We start from the raw sequence: 21,719 nt of genomic DNA, 5'->3' as shown, positions 1-21,719 counted from the left end.
TTTTTTTTTTTTTTTTTTTTTTTTTTTCCAGACAGCATCTTGCTCTGTCACCCAGGCTGGAATACTGTGGCACAATCTTGGCTCATTCCAACCTCTGCTTCCTGGGTTCAAGCCATTCCCGTGCCTTAGCCTCCCGAGTAGCTGGGACTACAAGCGCATGCTGCCACACCTGGCTAATTTTTTAATTTTTAGTAGAGACAGGGTGTCACCATGTTGACCATGGTGGTTTCAAACTTCTGATCTCAGGTGATCCCCCTGCCCTGGCCTCCCGAAGTGCTGGGATTACAGGTGTAAGCCACTGCGCCCAGCCAGATACCTTATCCAAAAAAATTTTTTTAAGGCTTACAACTTTGTCAAAATGATAAATACTAAAAATTTACTATCGTGGTCTTGCACTGTTTTCAAGGAGCTTGGAATTTGGCCATAAAGAAGGGAGGAATGGGTGAAGAAGACACATGAGATGATCAGCAAATGATGATGGTAATGCATAACCAAGAGCTGAAGAGTTTAATGCTACAATTATAAAAGGAGAAAAGAGACACATGAAGATGGAAATAAGAGAGGGGCTTCATGGGACTTGAATGTGGAACATAAATTAGATGCTGAAGATTATAAGGAATGGCTGAACATATAAAAAGGAACAAAAGTGAAAATGGTATCGGCAGTATGTATGTGAATATATCTCTGTAAGAAGAAAAACAAGGACGTGAACTGGGATCCAGAACTAGGGAAGGTTTTAAGGCCCAATGACAAAGAAGAACAATATTCAAAACACAACTCATCCACTTCCATTCAATTCCAATGAGATTCTCTTTCTCAGCTTCTGTTAATGGAAGATGATTCCTTTGTATCCTGTAGTCTTATTCACCTTGTATGTATGAAGATGATCCCTGATGTCATCAGTATGCTGGTTAGCAGACTTATAAGAAGGCATGGAATTGATGAAGAAGCTTGCTCAACTACCATTAGCAAAAGCCAGTAATACTAGGACGTTTCACCCACCTGGTAAATACAATTTATGTGGTTCTCTTACCTAATTCATGAGGCAACTCATGACAGAACACAGCAACAGAAGTACTTAAACCACTCGATAAGCCTTCAGTAAAAGCAGCACCTGTGTAAAATCAATCAGAAAAGTTTGGTTACATTAATTTGTGTGCTTTTAAATCTTATCAGTATGCAAAACGAGGTAACAAAAAAACAGTATTTTGGCGCGAATGAACACAAGTTTCCCAACCCAACTCTGTATCTTCTTTGTAAGAAATCTTAGAGTACATTCCATGAGGTCTAAATTTCCCAAAGGAAAACATCAGGCATGAAAGAGAAGGGAAGGTTTTCTATGCTTTAGAGTAAGCGGTTAAAGTTATACAAATCTGAGGAGTAACTGCTACCATATAAAAGGCATATTCAAGAATATAAAATAAACTGTTAAAAAGGTTTAGGAAAAAACTCTCTGTCAAGGATATAAACATGTTTCACTTGCCTCAGAGGAATTTACTATGTAACCAGATCTGTTTACATTTATTCTTTCACTATCTCAGTGAGAAAACTCTAAGACAAATAGCTGTCCCCTTTTAAAAAGCTGACATAGTATACAATCAATCAATTATAAACCATGACTGTGCTTTTTTTTTTTTTTTTTTTTTTTTAAAAGAGATAGGGTTTCATTCTGTTGGCCACGTTGGAGTTCAGTGGTGAGATCATAGCTCACTAGAACCTCAAACTCCCAGGTTCAAGCATTCCATCTACCTCAGCCTACCAAGCAGCTGGGACTACAGGTGTATGCCACCATGCCTGGCTAATTTTTTTTTATTTGTAGAGATAAGGTCTCACTATGTTGTCTAGGCTGATCTTGAACTCCTGGGCTTAAGCGATCCTCCTGCCTTGGCCTCCCAAAGTGCTGGGATTATAGACGTGAGCTACCACACCCAGCCGACTGTGCAGTTGGACATTCCTCCTTTGTCTGTTTCAGCTCTGCATAACATAGTATGAGAGCAAGAGCACTCGACTCCCAGGGAGCCAAGGCCAGGCCTAGCTATAACACAGCATAGCCTCCTTGGGCAAGTGGCTCCACCTTTACAGGCCTCAGTTGCCTAACTGCATGGTTCCTTCCAGCACTAAATTATTAAAATTTGTAAGTATTGTGTTATCTCCCAATTGTGGTATAACAATTTATTAGCAAAAGTTCTATAATTCTTCTTAGGATAGAGATTGGTAACTGGACTTAGATGTATGAAGATTCCTTTAGCATAAAAGATGACAGAAAACATAATTTTACTTTTATAAATATTACTTACATTATCGATAAGGGAACTTCAATGTATAGGGAGAAAAAAAATCTCATACATGCATCATACAAATTAAAGGCTGATCTTAAGACCTTGCAATTTAAGAACAGCTTTTGACAGTTACAATTTAGGTTGTGGACTAGGCACAATTCCTAGCATTTAATCATACCTAACATTTATCAAGTACTTCATTGTCAAAGTAGTAAAAGAAAAAATAACATTTTTATACTCTTGGAAGTCACTAATATCCTCATCTAAACTAATCTATTCTCTGTTAAAATTTGACAAGGTGTTTAATGTGAAAATTTCAGAATCAATCAACAAGGAACAAATATGTAGACATATACCAATTGCTAGGCCATCGCTGAAATTGTGCAGGCCATCACCCATTATCACCATCCAGGCCAGAGTGGCGATGCCGGCATCTTTCAGCTCCTCCCGAGAGTAGCGCTGGCTGTGACTGTGAGGATGGTGGTTTTGGTGGTGGTGGTGATGGAGAATATGATGGTAGTCATGATGGTGGTGAATGAGATCGTCTGACTGGCCAAGTGTATCGTGGAAATGTGAATGGCATTTATTCTTGCACCCTCTGGGTACATATTCATTGTAGACTTCCTGTGGATGAGCATGAGCTATCATGACCTCTTCTTCTTCCAAGATTGCAGGCTGCTGAGAATCAAAGTGCGAGGGCTCTTGTGAGTCTGCTCGTAAATAGCCTTCAGTTCCTAGGAATAAACATAAAGGGTACGGGGCAGTTAGAAGGCTTTGTTACTGGACTTGGAGACATTTCAAACCTCACTGAAAAAGTCAACAAAAGATCTTAGAGCATGATAACTCCTTCATATATGCAGAACTAAACATTAAAGTATTACTAATGAAAACATCAATAGATTTTAATGAATTCCAGAAATAGAATGGTCTCAAATATTAAGAATGGATTTTAAATGTTAACCTTCAGCAACCACCTCTCAGATTCTCCCTTAATTTATTCTGCCTCCCTACCTTTTTAAAGATGTCTTTTTTCCTCATCCTAAGAGAAGAACCTGCTTATTTTAGAAAACATGTTACATTAGATATTTAAAATATTTATTTTAGAAAAATATCTTAGAGAAGTAATGAAAATTAGAAATAAAAAAACACGAATAATCCTGACATGTGACTTCCTTTTTTGGAAGGCAAAATTCAAGGAAAAAACAGAGAATCTGAATTATTTCATCATCACCAAGAAGCAATTATTATCTATTTGTGCAAAGGAAAATAAATCTCCACAATAAGGTTACTTTTTTTTCTCCTGTACATAGTTACCATCCCTGACACTGCAACCCATTTCTAGGGCAGGTATTTCCTCCTCTTCATTACACATTTCACTGGAGTCCATTTAAAAATCTGAAGAGGGGGCCAGGCACGTTGGCTCATGCCTGTACTCCCAGCACTTTGGGAGGCAGAAGTGGGCAGATCACAAGGTCAGGAGATCGAGACCATCCTGGCTAACATGGTGAAACCGTGTCTCTACTAAAAACAAACAAAAAAAAAATTAGTCGGGTGTGGTGGTAGGCACCTGTAGTCCCAGCTACTTGGGAGGTTGAGATAGGAGAATGGTGTAAACCCGGGAGGCGGAGCTTGCAGTGAGACCGGATGGCACCACTGCACTCTAGCCTGGGCGACAGAGTGAGACTCTGTTTTAAAAAAAAAAAAAAACAAAAACAACAACAAAAAATAAAAATAAAAAACCAAAAAAAGGGAACAGATGCAGGAAGAACAGCGAAAGCATTTTACTTGGTCTTCAGAGAAAAACAGCATGTTGGAGAATATACAGTGGACAGGAAACCATACAAATAGGCAGCAGCAACAATAAAGTTGTTCTCTCCCCTCAGTCAACAACTGTCTATTACATACCGATACTAAGCCAGATACTCCAGCACTAGGCAGTAGGGAGAGACTGGAGCATGACAAAGTGTCTGCCCTCAAGAAGCTTATCTAATCTTGTGGGGAGACAGCCACTGAGCAAGGAAACACAGGTATAAAAAAGGTACTGGAGGCACTGGTTTTAGAGAAGTGCAATATGAAGAGTGACTGGGAGACCTGTTGTAGTTGAGTGCTCAGTTCTGGCCTCTAAAGGAAATATCTGATTCGACACCTGAACAACAAGAGGAGAAATTTATGTGATGGTCTCAGAGAACAGTATTCCAAGCAGAAGGAATAGTGAGTGCACGGCCCAGAGACAAGCCTTATGTGCTCCCAGGGTCAGCGGGGCTGGAGCACAGTGAACAATGTGGGAGAGTGGTGGGCTCAGCGGGACCTTGAAGATCATGGCAAGGAGCTAGGTTTAAAATATGAATCTTAACTCAGTCTGTCTGACAAGATATGCCAAGCAAACAGCCAAGTTTCAGGAAAAACATGGTAGATACAACCTTAGGCAAGTGATCAAAATTAACACCACCAATACATGACAAAGAATCATATCAGGTGGCACACCATGTCACAGAAAAGGATAAGTACCATTTTGTGGTATTCCTGCCAAAACTGATCAACCTAATCATACAAAAATACTAAACAAACCCAAAATTAGAGGCAACTAAATGCAGTATTTGATCCTGAATTGTACTCTGGAACAATATTTTGGTGGGGGTTGGGAGGAGTGTTGGGGCAAAAAAAAAAAGCACTATTAAGGCATTTGGAACAAAAGAATAACATCTACAGAGAATGGCACTGTATCAATATAAATTTCCTGATTTAATAATTAAACTCTCATTATATGAGAGAATGTCCATTTTCCTAGGGAACATACACTAAAGTATTTAGGAGTAAAGAAACATCATGTCTATAACTTACTCTCAAATGGTTTAGAAAAAAAGTGTGTGTGTAGCTGGCCCTTTAATCACTAAAATTAAAGAAAAAGGTGTGTGTGTGTAGACAGAGCTAGAGAAAAAGAGTGAGAAATAAATGTGCGGTAAAATAACCGGGGAATATGAGTGAATGGGATACAGGAATTCTTTGTACGATTCTTGAAACTTTTCTGAGTATGAATTTACTTCAAAAGTTACAGGAAAAATAAATGTAAATATACATAAAACAACTTACTCACTGGCAATTTTTAAAAATGTATGAGATACATTTTTATCTACATTTTGGGTTTGAAAAACCCAAAACCAAAGGACATGGTCCCATTTCTTCCAGATAGTCCAAGTTGCCTGCAAATCATACAGCAATGAACTCCTTCTAGCCCTAAAATTTACGCATAAGAACTTACGATCATCTGTATCTACTTTCTCCTCATTTGCTGAAAGTTGAGATTCATACTTGGACAACTGCTTCTTAATCTCCACATCATCATCATTTTCGGGTTTCTTCTGATTCTAAAATAGTAAAGGAAAACAATACTTTAAAACAGTAATTTGTTTATATNGCATTGACATACAGAAGTAACCACCTGCAATGCTTCTGAAATCTTTTCTCTACATTGTAACTCCTGGCAAGAGCCCATCATCTTCTAATAACAGTTTGAGTTATTTTGTGCCTAGAGGCATAACCTCACAATGCCTGTACTTTGAGGTACATCTGCTATTCTTCCACACAGGGCACCGTCCCAGATTATCTGGCCATTTATGCATAGTCATTTAGCATGTGACTTTCCAGAATAATTGACCTACCTCATCATAACTTAGAGAACTCATCATGTGCTGTGTGCAGGTCACTTATAAAATATTAAATAAATGAATTTCAGACTGTTCGCTGGGTTACTTTTTCATCTACAAATAAATGTTTCTTTTAATTTTCCGCACTTGGGCTACTTTTCTATGATTATCCCTGATCAGGTAATATATAACAACTTAATTTTTTAAACTTTTTGTTTTAAAATAGTTTCAAATTTACTTGAAAGTTACAAAAATACCACAAAGAATGTCCAGGCATATATATATATATATATATATATATATATATATATATATATATACAGCTTTTGATCAATAACCAGGTAAGCAAAAGACACAGAATGCCCCTACAGTCATCTGCGCTAAGCATAGTCCCACACTAGCAGCACAATATCTCCTGGGAACTTGTCAGAAATGCATACTTCCGGCTGGGTGCTGTGGCTCACGTCTGTAATCGCAGCACTTTGGGAGGCCGAAACAGGCAGATCACGAGGTCAGGAGTTCGAGACCAGCCTGGCCAATATGGTGAAACTCCATCTTACTAAAAATACAAAAATTAGCTGGGCGTGGTGGCATGCGCCTGTAGTCCCAGCTACTCAGGAAGCTGAGGCAGAAGAATCGCTTGAACTCGGGAGGCAGAGGTTGCAGTGAGCCGAGATCGTGCCACCGCACTCCAGCCTGGGTGACAGTCTCAAAACAACAACAACAACAACAAAAACCCAGCTAGGGGCATTTCCTTCAGGCATCTAGTGATCTGGTAACCACCTGCCTGGCTGCCTCCATGCCTCTTCTGCACACTGAAACCCCATACTTCTCATACTTTTTATAACCTAAAACTATAGTTTTTTAGTTATTAAAATAAAACACTTTTCTTTAATAAAACACCATTAACATGATTTCTCTTTTAAAACAAGCCTCTATTAACCTTGAATTCATCACTGGGCTTTAACCATCCCAAATACCATACCAGAGAAATTGTACCTAAGTCCAAGCAGCCTCTATGTTGCGTAAAGGTCACTGTTTGAACAATGGTGCCTGTGTATCATCTACTTAGAACACTTAAAATAAAGGTTTACACATAAATAACAGATTTCTTATTTGCAGTACCTTTAAATATGATGATCACCACCATACCTAAGATTTCATTCGAGCTCTAATAGCGTATCAAGTGTCTATACATTCTTAGGTTTTAAGAGCTTTTAAAGGCAAACACACACACAAATCTTTACACTTATCCTAAATACAATGCCTCAATCACAGAAAGTACTTAAATATTTGTAAAAGTAAATGAACTCAGGGTATCTTAAATCATTTATGCTGGTGCTTTATTTCTCATTGGGCAATTGTTCTAGAAGGTAGAGTTTAACAAATTCTTTCATTCCATAAGTATTAAGGGCCCATAATGTTCCCTATGCTAAATGCTGGGAGTAGAACATAAAATAAGCCCCACACAGTCTCTGTTCTCATGGAGCTTATTATCCACAGGGAGAGGGATTTTACACAGGTAATGATTATACACTTCTTTGAGTATAATTTTTGACACATTTTATAATAGAAAAGAACAGAGTGCTATTAAGAGTGTACAATAACATGACCTCAATAATTTCCAGGTGGCCACTGAAAAAATATAACTTATACCAAGACCTAAAGATAGGCAGGAATTTGGTGGGGAAGGTGGGGGAGGCAGCATTCCAGGCAGGGAGTAGCACCTGGAAGGGGTCAGCACTGCTCTGGAACTCAAAGAAGTACAAGGTGGCTGGGGCCTACTAGGTCAGAGAGGGTGGCCAGAGATGAGGCTGAGGCAACTAAAGGAGATCAGACAACAGAACTCTGTTAAGAATAGTGGGCTTTGTCCAAAAACTTATGCAGTCACTGAAGGAAAGATTCTAAGTAGTGGTGGGCAACCTCATCATATTTTCATTTAAACAAATCACTGCCTGCTCTGTGAAATCTAGATTGGGAAAAGAAGGAAAGCAAAATAATGTGGACAGGCTCCTACTAGGAAGCAATAACTGTCACTCAGGTGGGAGATAACCATGGCTTGGACTAGAATGACAGCAAGAAAGATGGAGAGGAATGGAGAGACCGTGGACATACTTATTATACTTATTAAAACTTGGTTGGATATGGGGATGAGGGGGATATCAGAGATGATTCTCTAGTTTTCAGCATCAACAATAACCTTCATTAGCAGAAGGTTAACCTTAAGTAGCAGAAGGCAGGTAGCCTAAAAATATGATATATAGAATCTCCCAGGGGTGCAGGATGGACTTCTTAAGAAAAATCCTAAGTAAAATGCCCTGTTATGAGCTTGAAGAACTCCCCATACTCACAATATAATGAATAGTATTTTCTTTTAGAGAGAATTAGATTAAAAATTATTAAGTAACTTTAATATCTGGATGCCTTTAATAAAAGATAAACTCACCATATTCCAAAAAGGGAAGAGAACATGTAACATTTGCAAAACTCCTATGGGAAGTCTTCGTCTAGAAATTATGCTTACTTGCTGTTTCATGTTCCTTAAACATTGAATATTTATTACCATCTATCATGTACTAGACGCTATTCTACACATTGGAGACAGAGCTGTAAACAAGACAGATCCTGGCTTTTAAGAGCTTACATTCTAGTAGATACTATTTTAAAGCAGAGCGTATCAAACTACTCTATAACCCACATTAATACATGTAATGTAAAACAGTAATATATATATAATATTACTGTTGCATTTAACAATATTGGTTATGACATACAGATTGATTTTATAACTCACTAACAATCTAGAGTTATAACCTAGAGTTAAAAAAGAAAAAATATTCTGTATCAGATAACAGAGGGCCTATTTCTTGGAGTCCTAGGTTAAAGAGTGCTAAGTTAAAGAAGAGCTATCCTTAGCTGGGCATGGTGGCATAAGCCTATGGTTCCAGTTACTTGAGAGGCAGAGATGGGAGGATTGCTTAAATCCAGGAATTTGAAGCTGCAATGAGCTATGATCATGCCACTGCACTCTAACCTGGGCAACAGAGAAAGATCCTGTCTCTTAAAAAAAGATCCTGTTTTCTTAAAAAAGGAAAAAAAGAAAAGAAAAAAGAAAAGCTGTATTTAGGTAAAACTTGGAAACAAAATTGAAATGAGAATGTTAAATAAATTATGGCATTTTGACCCAGACATACCGTTAAAAAAAAAACCAACCCATCCCCAAGTCTCCCAGAATGAAAACTGATCTTTTTTTTTTTTTAATGTAAGAATAATTGCAGAAGACTTAAAGAAGTAGGAATAAACTAGTCCATACATGGCAGGTAACCTAAAACTATGATATATGGGATCTCCCAGGGGTGCAAGATGGCTCTCTTAAGGAAAATTCTAAGTAAAAAATGCCTGAAGAGCTCACAATACTCACCATATAATGAGTAGCTTTTTTTTTCTTTTTGAGAGAATTAAATGAGATTAGAAACTATTCAATAACGTTAAGAAACAGTCTAAGGGAAGCAATTGGGACAATGGGAACACAGAAGATGACTTCCTTGATTAAGAAAAAATAAGCTATTCTTATTTTACTTCTTCCCTCTATATTTAGGTGCACTAAAGAGAGGGTTCCAAATTTTTTAATTTGAGGTTTCAGTGAATGTTAAATCCCTAAAAGCAAATAGTCCTAGTATGTAAACACTCTCCTGTTTACACATGCATTTGTTTCCCACAGTGAGCTCTATGCTCAGCAAGAATCAACTGTGCTAGTTTTGAAACCTCTTCACGCCAGTTATATTTATTACTGTAATTGCACAATTTAATTACACATTGCTCAAACAATGAAATTATGGTAAGGAGTTACTTCTTTTTTGGGGAATAGAGATAGGGTCTTGCTATGTTGCCCAGGCTGCTCTCAAACTTCTGGCCTCAAGCAATCCTGCTGCTTCAGCCTCCCAACATGCTAGGATTATAGACATGAGCCACCGTGCCTGGTAGGGGGATACTTAATTCCATGAACACAAAAGCTGAATGCTTGGAAGATTCAAAGGCAAGGTGCTAAAAAAAGATATCAAATTACATAAGGCTACCACTGAATAAATTTTTTTTTAATTTCCAAAACCTAGATTCTACATTCAGAATAGCTTTAAGTGTGTAATCTCTTGTTCAATTTTAGAGAGACCAAAATTGGAAATCATAGATCAAGCAGCATGGCTGATAAAGAAAAAAAGAAAAGATAATACAGAATACAGAACTCCAACTTGAAGAAAATCCTGGTCAATATCAAATGACCAGAATATGAGTGTACAGATGTATTAGGTTAGATTAAAATGTTGAGATGTGAACACATCATTTTTTTTTTTTTTTGAGACAGAGTCTCACTGTTGCCCAGGCTGGAGTGCAGTGGTGTAATCTCAGCTCACTGGAGCCTCCGCCTCCTGGGTTCAAGCAATTCTTGCGCCTCAGCCTCCCAAGTAGCTGAGATTACAGGCATGCACCACCTCACCTGGCTAATTTTTGTATTTGTAGTAGAGATGGGATTTCGCCACGTTGGCCAGGCTGGTCTCGAACTCCTGGCCTTAAGCAATCTGCCTGCCTTGGCCTCCCAAAGTGCTGCGATTACAGGCATGAGCCATTGCACCTGACCCACATTATTTTTAAGAGTCTCCTGACAGTCTTCTGAATGACTTGCCTGATCATATCAAATAAAAAGTGGCAAATTACCATAGGGGACTCAAAAGTGTTTTTTCGCCAGAAAGAAAGAGCCTATTGTTTGACTTCATACCATTTCTAATCCAATTTGCAAAGGGCAAGCCTATAAAAGTGACATACCCTTTAAAAGAAAACAGAACATTTAACTACTGGGTGACTAATTAGAAATTAATCACATTAGTTAATCATAATTACTAATAAATATTGATAGTGTATCCATGTATACATGATGCTTCTGGTCTTCAAGGTCCTGCTGGTACCTTGTCTGGTCACTTATACAGATGTTGTTCATCCTTCCCTTTCTTACCCTGTCATGAGTTTCAAAAGAATAGCAAAGATAGAAAATTTCAGAGCTATTAAGATATAGAAATGCTCCTCACAAACATCTCTGGGACCAAAAAGTACTTCAAGGGTACTGAACTCCCTCTCATATAAAGTTCATACAACCTGGGCATGCTAGTTTAACAATCTAGTTAGAGTACTACTATAAATAAATGTCTGAAGCATAGTAAGTACTCAGCATACATTTTCTTACCTTTTTCTTCTTATCTTTAAATTGTTTGATCAATGTGAGAACATGTTCGACAAGAAACATGAAATACAGGCCTCCTAGAGCTGTTAGACCCTTCCATGTGGAATCAAAATAGGCACTTTCTTCTATGTTTTGGGAAGACAGATGACTGAAAAGTGGTCCTCTTTTCATTTCCATTGCTGGTTCTTCATGGCTATGACTATGGTGGTGACTTGCATGAGACTGAAGGCAAAATAATTTGTTATTTATAAATTCATCAGTTTCACACAACAAGTCAGAAAGTTGGCTAGGTAAGGTCAAAACTGAAATCATTCAGTTACGCAATTATTCAGATATTTCAGAGACGAGGTGCAGTTTAGGAAATTAAAAATAAAATGACCAATGAGTGGCTAGTTATCTAGAACTTAATGCATGTCATGTACTTCAGATACATTCCCAGTGACCCTCATAATACATAAATAGTAAGCATTTTCAATGCGTGACAAATTACCATGGCCACAAATAACAGGAATACTAGACTTAATGTGCAAAGTTTCTACTGCTTATATTCCCAACCGAAAAGCCCATACCAATGTCATCAGACTAGCATTGTAAGAAGCCTAGTGTGTGTGTGTTGGTCCCTGGCAGGTACCCGAGATCCAGGTGTACTGCCCTAGCAGCCTGTAGCTGAGTAGAGTAGTAACTACCACTATTGCACATTAGGGAATCGGGTGTGGAACACACTAAGAGACTGGGGGATCACAGAGTACGCCCCATACACATGCCACTTTCTATCAGCAGGTCTTCCTGAACATCTGCCATCTGGTGGTCCGAGAGCTTGTCAGAGCAACATAGTTTTCCTTCACTACTGAATGGAACATGAGATTTGTAGTGCTCTAGGCATGGTGTGATTTCCTTTTCCCAATCACCCGAAAACCTTTAATGGGAATTTAAATAATGAAACACGCATATTTTTTGACTGAGCACTTATTCCAAATATCTGCTGGAAAAGTAAATTCACTTTACCAAACTTGTTTTATGTGTCATGAAGTGTAAATCTCTAAATATATACACAAACATTCAGGTCTGAAGAAAACCTCCAAGTTTCTTGGGTACATAAAGGGTCACATATTTTATTTCTGTGGCAATTACACTAACAGATAAAGCAGATAACTCACATTGCTGCAGTACCTCACAGTACTAATAGCCGGGCAGAATTTGTCTCTTTTTATTAAGTGGGTTTCAAAAGTTAAATTAGTCTGTGTTTTGTAAAAGGAAAGCAAAATTTCACAAATGTATTAAGATCCAGCAGAAAATACAGATTTCACTTACCAAATATATTTTAAAATAAGCCTTTCTAAACCAAATTTCTAACATTTCATACAAAAAATTCTAGTAAAAACCAAAACATATTATTTTTTCAGTGTTGAATAATCAAACACTAACAGGAAAAATTACTATACTTACATGTGGAAGAAGGTGTAAAAAAGCATCACCACTCAAAGTCCCAACGGCCAGTGCAACAAGGAAACTCAGGAGAAATTTGAAAAACACCCGATTCATGAGAGGCACTAAGATAACCCCCAGCAGAGACAGGAAACTGATGATGGAAATGGCTATAAAACCACCAACCCAGGCTGTCAAACAAAACAAAACAGAGCAAAGAAAAATTATACAATTAATAAACTTCACAAGAAAGACTTTTGGAGAGTAGCATAAAGCAACATGTAAAAGGAGAGAAGCTAAAAACACACAAATTCAATGTGAATAGGACCTACTGTGGCAATAGCACAATAACCAAGAAATCTGTTGTTGGCTCAAATGAACAACCTGACGGGTACTTAAGAACTCTCCAGGTAAGGAGCATAGCTCTAATGGGAAATTCTTCAGGTTGGGGTGAAAGAGGAAAAATAAATGGTTACCAAGGATGAACTGTAGCTCACTTAGGAACTGAACTTTCAGATTCCCATAACAGCTAAATTATAAAAGAGTTTTTTTTTTTTTTTTCTTAGAGAAAAGGAGAAGAAAATAAAGAGGAGGAAACCAGGAATTCAATAATATCCTCAGAAAACAAAGCAGTGATTCCTTCCTCATTACTTTTGAGCAATGCGACCCTCCCCTATAGCATAGCTTATCCTAGTTTCACTTATCAATAAGAATGTATCAGTATTAGGTTTCCAAGCAGCATAAATGAACCCAAGACCTCTTCCCAAACAGTGTGACATGATATAAAAATCCCAAATTTCAGGTGATCCTGACACCTTCTTGTAGGATGAACACAGAGAAGTCCTAATTGAAATTTGATTTTCTGGGTTTTTTTAAAGGGCAGGGCTAACACCCCTTCCTTGCTTTCTTCACATTCAAGGCAAAGAACAACTAAGATGACATACGTGGAACTGTACTGGAAAACAAATGGGCTGATGCAAATCTAAGGAAAAGTACAACATAAACGAATCTACTGAAATTGTTTTTACATAAAAGAGGCAATTTTACCTATTTGTAATGAATAGGTCTTTGGAGGGATTTCAGCCTTCTTTTCACTTGTATGAATCAGACAAGATCTAGCATCAATTTGGTTGATGATGGCTGGACAGAGATAGTTGAATTCTGTTGCATTCAGCGGAACCTGGACGCCCATGCCATGAGATGTCAGTAGTTTTGATGCATTGAAACACTGAAAGAAACAAAGCAGGGAAAATCACCAAAAGGCATCCCCGTCAGAGTAATGTGATGACACAAGACTCTCTTTAACTAAAGCTACTTCTTTGTTTTCTCGAGTTAATGAAAATTAAAATCAACTTCTGTTTTGAGCACTTTGGAACTTGCCTCCAGCTACCTGGCAATACTATGTCACCATAGTGGTATCCCACCTCTTCTGTCTATCTCATCAGAGAAGCAGTACATCACGAGTCACCTAGGGAGAAAGCCTCAAGTGGAACAAGCATGAGGATAAATGGAGATTCACAAGCCTGTTAACTCACTGTATAAACGTATTAAGGAAATGAGCTTCAATTTCAAAATGGGGTTCATCAGAGATTGAGAAATATGTTGCTTCAGTACTAAAGCTATCCTACTTGGCCTAAACAAGTCCAAGACATGCCCCTCTTCTAGTAATGACTCTACTTGCAAAAACTCAGTTCTGTCTACATACCTGGCAAAGTAATGCTCTGCAATGAGAGGATATTAAATTATGCAGATTATTCTTGTGGAGGGCAAGGCTGCCTGTACCAGCAGGCAGATGTTTTCAACTATTTAATTAGATGACAAACTTAGTTTGAAGTTATTCCTCTGTGCAATCTCTCCCCCAACCAAAAAAGAAAAAGAAAACAAACAAACAAATAAAACCCAAAACTGGCTTTAGTACCAATTTCTCATCTTCTGTAAAGACATTTTCAACTCCCACCACAGTTCTCAGTTGGTACTACTCAGAGCAAACTTTATCACCAGGTCCGCTATGGCTATGACGATTACTAGGATTAGTCCAGAATTAGTACAGTCACATGCTGGTTTGAATGAAGTACTGAAGTTTTGCTTATTAAACTGTATCAACTAATTCCTTGTTCCTTTTTTTTGACATAATTCCCTGTTCTTGACATCTCTCAGCCAAGGTGAATTATGTACAGTCTGGAAGTCTACTCTAGAAAAACCACATGAACTCAGAACCTCACTGCCCAGACTTTTCCCTTGTCCAGCATGACGTTCATGGAAATCGCTCCAATTTCAATCATTCCTTAAGTCATGGTGGACCTTCTGTCAAGTACGCAGCAGTGGTATTCTCAGTAGTCTTCAGCCCCCTCAGTCACACAATATGGATTCTAACATCCTGCTTTCTAACATCCCTACAATATGGATTCTAACTCCTGCTTTCAACTCCTCATTTTCTATTTTTTATTAATAATGTTCACCTTTATAGATTTTCTCTAAAGATAGCCTTGATATCTTTCTCTACATATTTTATATTCTATATTACAAAAAATTTTAGGAGGCAGCACTATAGTCACCAAAATAACCGTTCCCTAAGTTCCGAATTAGGAATGTTTACAATATAGCAGGCAGCTGAGAAGGTGGAAATTCCCTTTTCAATAACTTCATCATTTTACTTTTACTTTAAACTCGTCACAACTAGAAACAGAGTAGCAGAGACAGGACAGACACACAGGTATATTAAAATAATGCACTCATCTTACCTCCTGAGGATTTTCATTCGTGTTTCTAGAATACATAAAGCCTTTTCGGGGCTCACTCATAGATTCATTTGTTTTCCTACCAGCCAGCCGGCTCACCAGGCTCTTTTCTGTGACACTGGGTGGAGTGGAGCTGCTTACATCTTTGAGGAAGAGTTTTCCAGGTCTTGGAGTCTCTATTGTCTCTAAAAAGTGAGTTCCTTCAGAGACAGTGTTGTACACAGTTGAGGTCACTTCACTAGTACTAACACTGTCCTTGACATTCCTTCTACCATTGGCATGTTCTGGTCGGTGAGCTCCTTTCCCTTGGCTGTTTCTAGGATCTTTACCTGAACTATCTGAGTCATGTTCTGGGCAAAGAGCTTTTCGCTTATTTTTACCCGAAGCAGCATGATTACGGTGAGAGTGATGCTCGTGGTCCGAGTGATGCTCGTGGTCCGAGTGATGCTCATGGTCATGGTGTATATGGATTCTTTTAATCTTATCTATGCCTATATTTTGAAGTAATTTTCTGAACCCTTCAACTGACAAAGAATTATTTTCTCCATAGCGGTAGAAAAGCTGTTGTAGATGATACTGCCGTGTGGTAATTGCCAAGTCAACATTAATGCCGGATTCCCAATTCGGACTAATTTTCTCAGTGGTCTGGGGGAAAGCAGCTGCTGATTTTAGTTCATGAAGGGGATTTGTGACAGAGAGGGTGAAGGTCAGGATCAAGATTACAGATAACTTCCTCGCCATTGCACCTTCCTAGAAAAGACAGGAAAAAAAAGTAACTCACTTCTAAAACAAATTCAATTAAGAAACCTCATACTGAAAATTAATGTGTAATCAAGTAATCAAAGTTGCCAGAGCATCATGTGGTGTGACTAGTGTGGCACTAGGTAGTGTGAAGATGGAAAGAACTATAGTCCTAGGCTCTACCCTTGCATTCCTAAAACACATGAAACAAATGGAGAACAGCTAACTGAGTGCTAAGAGACTGCCATTAGCACTGTAAAAGCAATAGTAATTCAGAGACAGGAGAGATCCATGTGGCCACAGCCATCAACTTCTTACTGAAGTTGAGAATTTATTTGAATGAGTATTGGAATCACTGAGGCCAATGATTCAAAATGAAATCTAGGCCAGGTGTGGTGACTCATGCCTATAATCCCAGCACTTTGGGAGGCTGAGGCAGGCAGATCACCTGAGGCCAAGAGTTTGTGACCAGCCTGGGCAACATGGTGAAACCCTGTCTCAAAAAAAAAAAAAAAGAATGAAATGAAATCTAGCTACCTTGATCATCACCATCATTTCATAAGATAATCTTCAAGCACCAAAAAATAGAAATAATAATCTCAATTCACATATTTAAAAAATTTTAAACTAATACACTTTCCTTATATACAAGTCCATTTAAGACCCCTTTCTGCAATCACAATCCTCAAAGGTGCTCAATTTTGCCAGTGTATCCCTCAGGATATTTTCTATGCATACTCAAATACATGTATACTTAATTTTCAAAAAAGATTTTTTTTAAATTTAATTTTATTTTGTGTAGAGAAGAGGTCTCACTATGTTGAGGTCTCATGATGTCGTCCAGGTTGGTTTTGAACTCGTGGCCTCAAGAGATCCTCCACCTCCACTTCCCAAAGTGCTGGGATTACAGGCGTGACCACCACGCCCAGCCTCAAATAGGTGTATACTTTAAATACACACTGAATCTTTTTTTCCTTCTTGACAATGAATCAGACACGTTATGTCCACACATAGAATTCTTAAAGTGAACTGAACTTCATGAAAAACTCACTGTAGCATCCTTGTGTTACTACAAACCAGTCAACATTTAATCACAGACAGTTAATAATCCACAGCAGTGTTTGGAACCAAAGGCCTATGCCCCAAGGAGGAGGGAGCAATTGAGTTGGAGCTTGAAAAGCAGAATTCAGTTAAGCAGAGCCAGAATTCGAGCCAGAATTCAGTTAATTCAGATCCAGTAGGATGTCCAGCACCAACGGTGGAGGTGGTGGTGGTCAAACCCACATCTCCAGCAAAAGACGCAGACGTCAAGCTTCCAACTGAGCAAGAGCATGGGGCTATCCAGCTCTATCAGGGTCAGCTGTTCTTCTCTGGGCAGCGCTCTCGCATTCATTACCATATCTAAAATACCGGTAATTCCTATTTTGCAAGGCGAATGAGGAAAACACATGAAGGAATGGGTATTACAAGTACTCGTTAAACTCATGTGTTGCACAAGTGCGGGGTATTATACAGGGAACAGTGGGAAATGGAGGTAACGGGGTAGAACGACACTTCTGAAAGAGGAATCTTTCGGGCTTGAAGTTTCGGGAATTCTTCTACTAGGCAAAAGATAAACATTTAGAAATCATTCCCAGGAGAGAGGCGAGGAGCGGGGTGGGAGGGGACTAGCACAGAGGACAGCTCCGAGCCTTTCTCCAGGGAGGATGCTGAGCGCGGTCGCGGACCCGTTGAAGGATCTCCTTTCCAGCAAGTTGGCGTGTGCTGGAGGAAAACGGAAAGCAGAGGGGAAGGGCCTTGGAGAAAAAGGCGAGTACAGAAAACGGCGAAGAGGGCACAAAGCTCTCTTCTAAAAGCTTTTTATTTCTAAACACGTCAGTCCCTTCTTCGAATATGGGATGAAAAGTACGGATCTTTCCCTCAAAAAATTCTCCGTTGCACCCCGAAACCCATCTGAGCATCCTAAGAAGTCCGCCTCTCTAGGGCGAGTGGGCGCCTGCGGGGGGCTCCCCCCAGCATCCTCTTTCTGTAGCCCCCTGCTCGGTCCGCAGGACACTGTTCTCCGCAGAACACCCCCTCCCCGCCCCGCCTATCTGGCCTGCGGAGCTCCTCTCCCAGCCACCCTGCTCCCGGACCTGAGAGACACGTCTCCGCGGCCTCGTCGTCCCACGGCCCGGCCACGCGCGCAGGTTTGGTTCCACACGGGCGGTCCAAAGGGCTCGGAACGGGCCCACTGGTCTCTTCAAAAAATCTCTACCAGGCGCGGACACGCAGTGGTTTCATTGGGTTGGCTGCCCCTCGGTCCGGAGGTAGCGCCGCGCAGCCACCCGGCAGCCGCGCCCCTAGCCTTCGCGGAGCTGGAGGACAATCACTAATTACCGCCGCGCGCTGCGCGGCGGGGAACCACCGCCCCCTTCGGCCAGGACTGCGGGGCATGCGCAGTGCGACCCCGGAACCCGGCTCCGCAGACGGATCCGCTTTTCCGTGTGTTCGCCGAAGCCGCGGGGGCGTGGCGCGGCCTAGCGCACTCTGAGCAGTTTGGGGGTCATTTCCTCGAGGCCCTACTCGCTAGCCAGCGGCCCTGCGGCCAGCTCTGGCCGGTGCTAGGAGCCGGGTCATAAGGGGTAGCGAGATGTTTCTGACGCTGCCCTGGCACATGAGCCCCGGGTCCTTCAGGGAGGGTCCCGAGCCACTCGGGTTTCACTCTTGGGACAAAGGCCTGGCTCGTGCGCGGGGCGGGGCCACGGTCCCAGAAGAGAGCTAGCAGAGCGGGGGCTTTGCACAGGTGTTCAAGAGTGTGGTGGAGCCAGAGGGCCGCAGGAGGGCGGGGCTGCCTTCATCTGGCCCGCGGCTGCCTGCGAAACGCGGACCGGGTGATGCCCCGGGAAAAACCACTCTAGTAGTTCCGCTCCGAGGGCGGAAGTGCGCGTCTCAGTCTGTGCGGTTGACCAGTTAGCGACATGGTGGCGCCTGTGCTGGAGACTTCTCACGTGTTTTGCTGCCCAAACCGTGTGCGGGGAGTCCTGAACTGGAGCTCTGGGCCCAGAGGACTTCTGGCCTTTGGCACGTCCTGCTCCGTGGTGCTCTATGACCCCCTGGTAAGAGGTCGCTGGACCCCCAACCCTTGTGCTTTTGGGGTTGAACCTGTGGACGTGCACCGGGCGCGCTGTAGTTGCCGCCCCAGACCTAGGAGGCGAGTCAGGGGAGCGGGGTTTGCGAGTCAGGGGAGCGGGGTTTGGGCTCAGAGTCTCCCGTGGACCTATCGGACTCGCTCCTCGCCCCTCACTCTTCGCCGTCTCACGCGTGGCGTCATCCTAGGGTCATTGCTGCCCATCACCTGCCAGTAACTTGTTGGTCGCAGACAGAAACCCGAATGATGAGAATCTTACCTGAAGCCTTCTTTGGGGAACTGTAGTACCGTTAATCAATTTGGGTTTTAAAACAATTGAAATTTATATGTAAATTAAAACCATCATCCCACGGGTGCAATCTCATTTCTGTATTTCCTTCAGTTTTGGTTAATGAACTTTTGTTGTATTGGATTTCAAGGAAATGTTACCTGTGTTTTAGCTACGGGAATGGACATTTTAGAGAAAGTGACAGTTTGGGGGAAAGATCATAGGGGATGGGGATGCTAAGCCCTGGTGAGAAGGCGGGACTTCCCTCGACTTCACCCAGTTGATTATTTTCTTGGCGCTTTCCTTACCATATTTCTCCAGTGAATAGTTTTTGTATGCTCCCCAGAATTCATTGTAATCCCATTCCCACTGGCTAATTTAGGTCGATACAGTTAGTCTTGCATCTCAAAAGGAGGCTCAGTATAAAAAGTAAAATGTTGAAAATTAAAATACAATGTAGGAGATGGCTATGTGTATTTCTGATCATACTGATTTATTGATTTGATTAAAACTTTCATTATTGGCCAGGAGCGTGTCTCGTGTCTGTAATCCTGGCACTTTGGGAGGCAGAAGTGGGAGCATTGCTTGAGTCCAGGAGTTCAAGACCAGTTTAGGCAACAGAGCGAGACCCCCAGTCTACAAAAAGTTAAAAAAAAGAAATAGCTGGGTGTGGTGGCGTGCGCCTATAGTCCTAGCTACTCGGGAGGTTGAGGTGGGAGGATCGCTTGAGCTCAGGAGTTTGAGGCTGCAGTGGAGTGGGATCACACCACCGGACTCCAGCCTGGGCAACAGAGCCAGACCCTATCTCAAAAAAAAAAATTATTCTCACACCCTTTGCAGATTCAAATATGTATATGAAATATTTTTATCCACATTACCCCATCTTGAGCTTGCTTGCCTCTTCCTGGTTTTTGTTTCTTGTTGTTTACATACTTGAATGGCAAGAGAAAGTGCAAAAAACAAGGGTAAACTTTAAAGGGACCATGAGGCAAGGACCGACTGTAGAATGGGAGAGACCACAGCAGACTCTCCATCATCTCCCACAGCGTCTCCTCATCTCTCACAGCGTCTCCTCATCCAGCACCGTGAGCGCGGAGCCTTGCGGCATTGCGGCACAGTTCCGCCATGGCTGGGCACTGGGAGGACCCCAAGAGGGGCGGCTCTGGGGGTGGAGTTGTCAGGGAAGCAGGAGCCCGGGAGAGCCAGGGTGACACCATTTTAAAATCAACTCCGTCGTAAAATTAGCAAGGCACACTCTTTGCCAGTCAACCCACGATCCTGAGATGTTTACGGCAGAGGAAGCAGCTTGGTAACGCCTACAAGGACAAACTCCCACAACGACAAAATGTCCAGATGCCCCCATATCACAGGACAAGATCTGCTTTTAAGATGATTACACTCATGCTTTGATGTACTTACACACTGAAATGAAATTCTGATTCAGCTGTAGAATCCCATCTTTTTGCAGCAGTTGAACGGATTTGTTCCCATGTATTCCATCAGATTTTAAATGATAACCTGGTGGCTAAGCTAGTGAATTTTAGCCTATTGACAAAGAAGTGTTGAGCCTAAAAAGTACTTTGTCCTGTTAAATATTTGCTGGTTGGGCTTTTTTTTTTTTTTTTTTTTTTTGGAGTGTAGTGACACAATCTCTGCTCAGTGCAACCTGCAATTTCCACCTCCCAAAATCAAGTGATTCTCGTGCCTCAGCCTCCCTAGTAGCAGGGATTACAGGTGTGCACCACCACATCTGGCCAATTTTTGTGTTTTTAGTAGAGACGGGTTCTACCACATTGGCCAGGCTGGTCTCAAACTCCAGGCCTCCCAAAGTGCTGGGATTAAAGGCATGAGCCACCGCACCTGGCCTCGATTGAACTTTTAAGTAAATATGGGAATAAAAGCATGTCAAATGCTAAAATAAAGTTTTGGGAGTGATGCTCATTCACCAAATCTTCGACAACCATCTGTGGGTTAGCCCTGGGCTGAGTGATGATGACACAAGGTAATGAGTGATAACTTGTGGCCACGAAGAAATTCTCAGTCTAGTGGGAGAGACAGTGAAATACAGTAAATTGCTTTCCAGCCTCAAATAACCTATATGTGAAATATATTAGTTTATGCACATTTGCCTTTTCCTTTTTCTTAGCCATGAGAGTTCTAGTTGGTATATAAGCAGATAACAAAGCCATTGCCATTGACAACAGATAGAGAAAGGGGCTGTAAAGAGGAAGGTGCGGTAGTCACAGTTAAAATCTTTAGTGGTG

At 41.0% G+C, this 21,719-nt stretch overlaps 2 protein-coding genes across 3 annotated transcripts in view; one reads left to right on the top strand and one right to left on the bottom strand.

The window, feature by feature from the left end:
- SLC39A6 (solute carrier family 39 member 6) overlaps positions 1–18,279 on the bottom strand; it is a 21,695-nt gene extending 3,416 nt beyond the window's left edge. The window contains exons 1-8 of the mRNA XM_017874005.1: positions 18,193–18,279; positions 15,320–16,066; positions 13,626–13,806; positions 12,600–12,769; positions 11,157–11,375; positions 5,539–5,644; positions 2,636–3,013; positions 1,034–1,114 (exon numbers count right to left, since the gene is read on the bottom strand). Of these exons, the coding sequence (XP_017729494.1) occupies positions 1,034–1,114; positions 2,636–3,013; positions 5,539–5,644; positions 11,157–11,375; positions 12,600–12,769; positions 13,626–13,806; positions 15,320–16,057 (1,873 nt within the window). The 5' untranslated portion in view covers positions 16,058–16,066; positions 18,193–18,279. The remainder of the gene's footprint in view (positions 1–1,033; positions 1,115–2,635; positions 3,014–5,538; positions 5,645–11,156; positions 11,376–12,599; positions 12,770–13,625; positions 13,807–15,319; positions 16,067–18,192) is intronic.
- Positions 18,280–18,955: 676 nt separating this feature from the next.
- ELP2 (elongator acetyltransferase complex subunit 2) overlaps positions 18,956–21,719 on the top strand; it is a 41,137-nt gene continuing 38,373 nt past the window's right edge. For both annotated transcript variants that reach the window (XM_017874004.1, XM_017874003.1), the window contains exon 1: positions 18,956–19,155. In XM_017874004.1, coding sequence (XP_017729493.1) covers positions 19,018–19,155 — 138 coding nt within the window. In that variant the 5' untranslated portion in view covers positions 18,956–19,017. The remainder of the gene's footprint in view (positions 19,156–21,719) is intronic.

The sequence above is a fragment of the Rhinopithecus bieti genome, unplaced genomic scaffold, assembly GCF_001698545.2.
Source record: "Rhinopithecus bieti isolate Rb0 unplaced genomic scaffold, ASM169854v2 scaffold_5260, whole genome shotgun sequence".
Taxonomy (NCBI): domain Eukaryota; kingdom Metazoa; phylum Chordata; class Mammalia; order Primates; family Cercopithecidae; genus Rhinopithecus; species Rhinopithecus bieti.
Note: the sequence above shows the minus strand (reverse complement) of the source record. Positions and strands in the feature narration are given on the sequence as shown.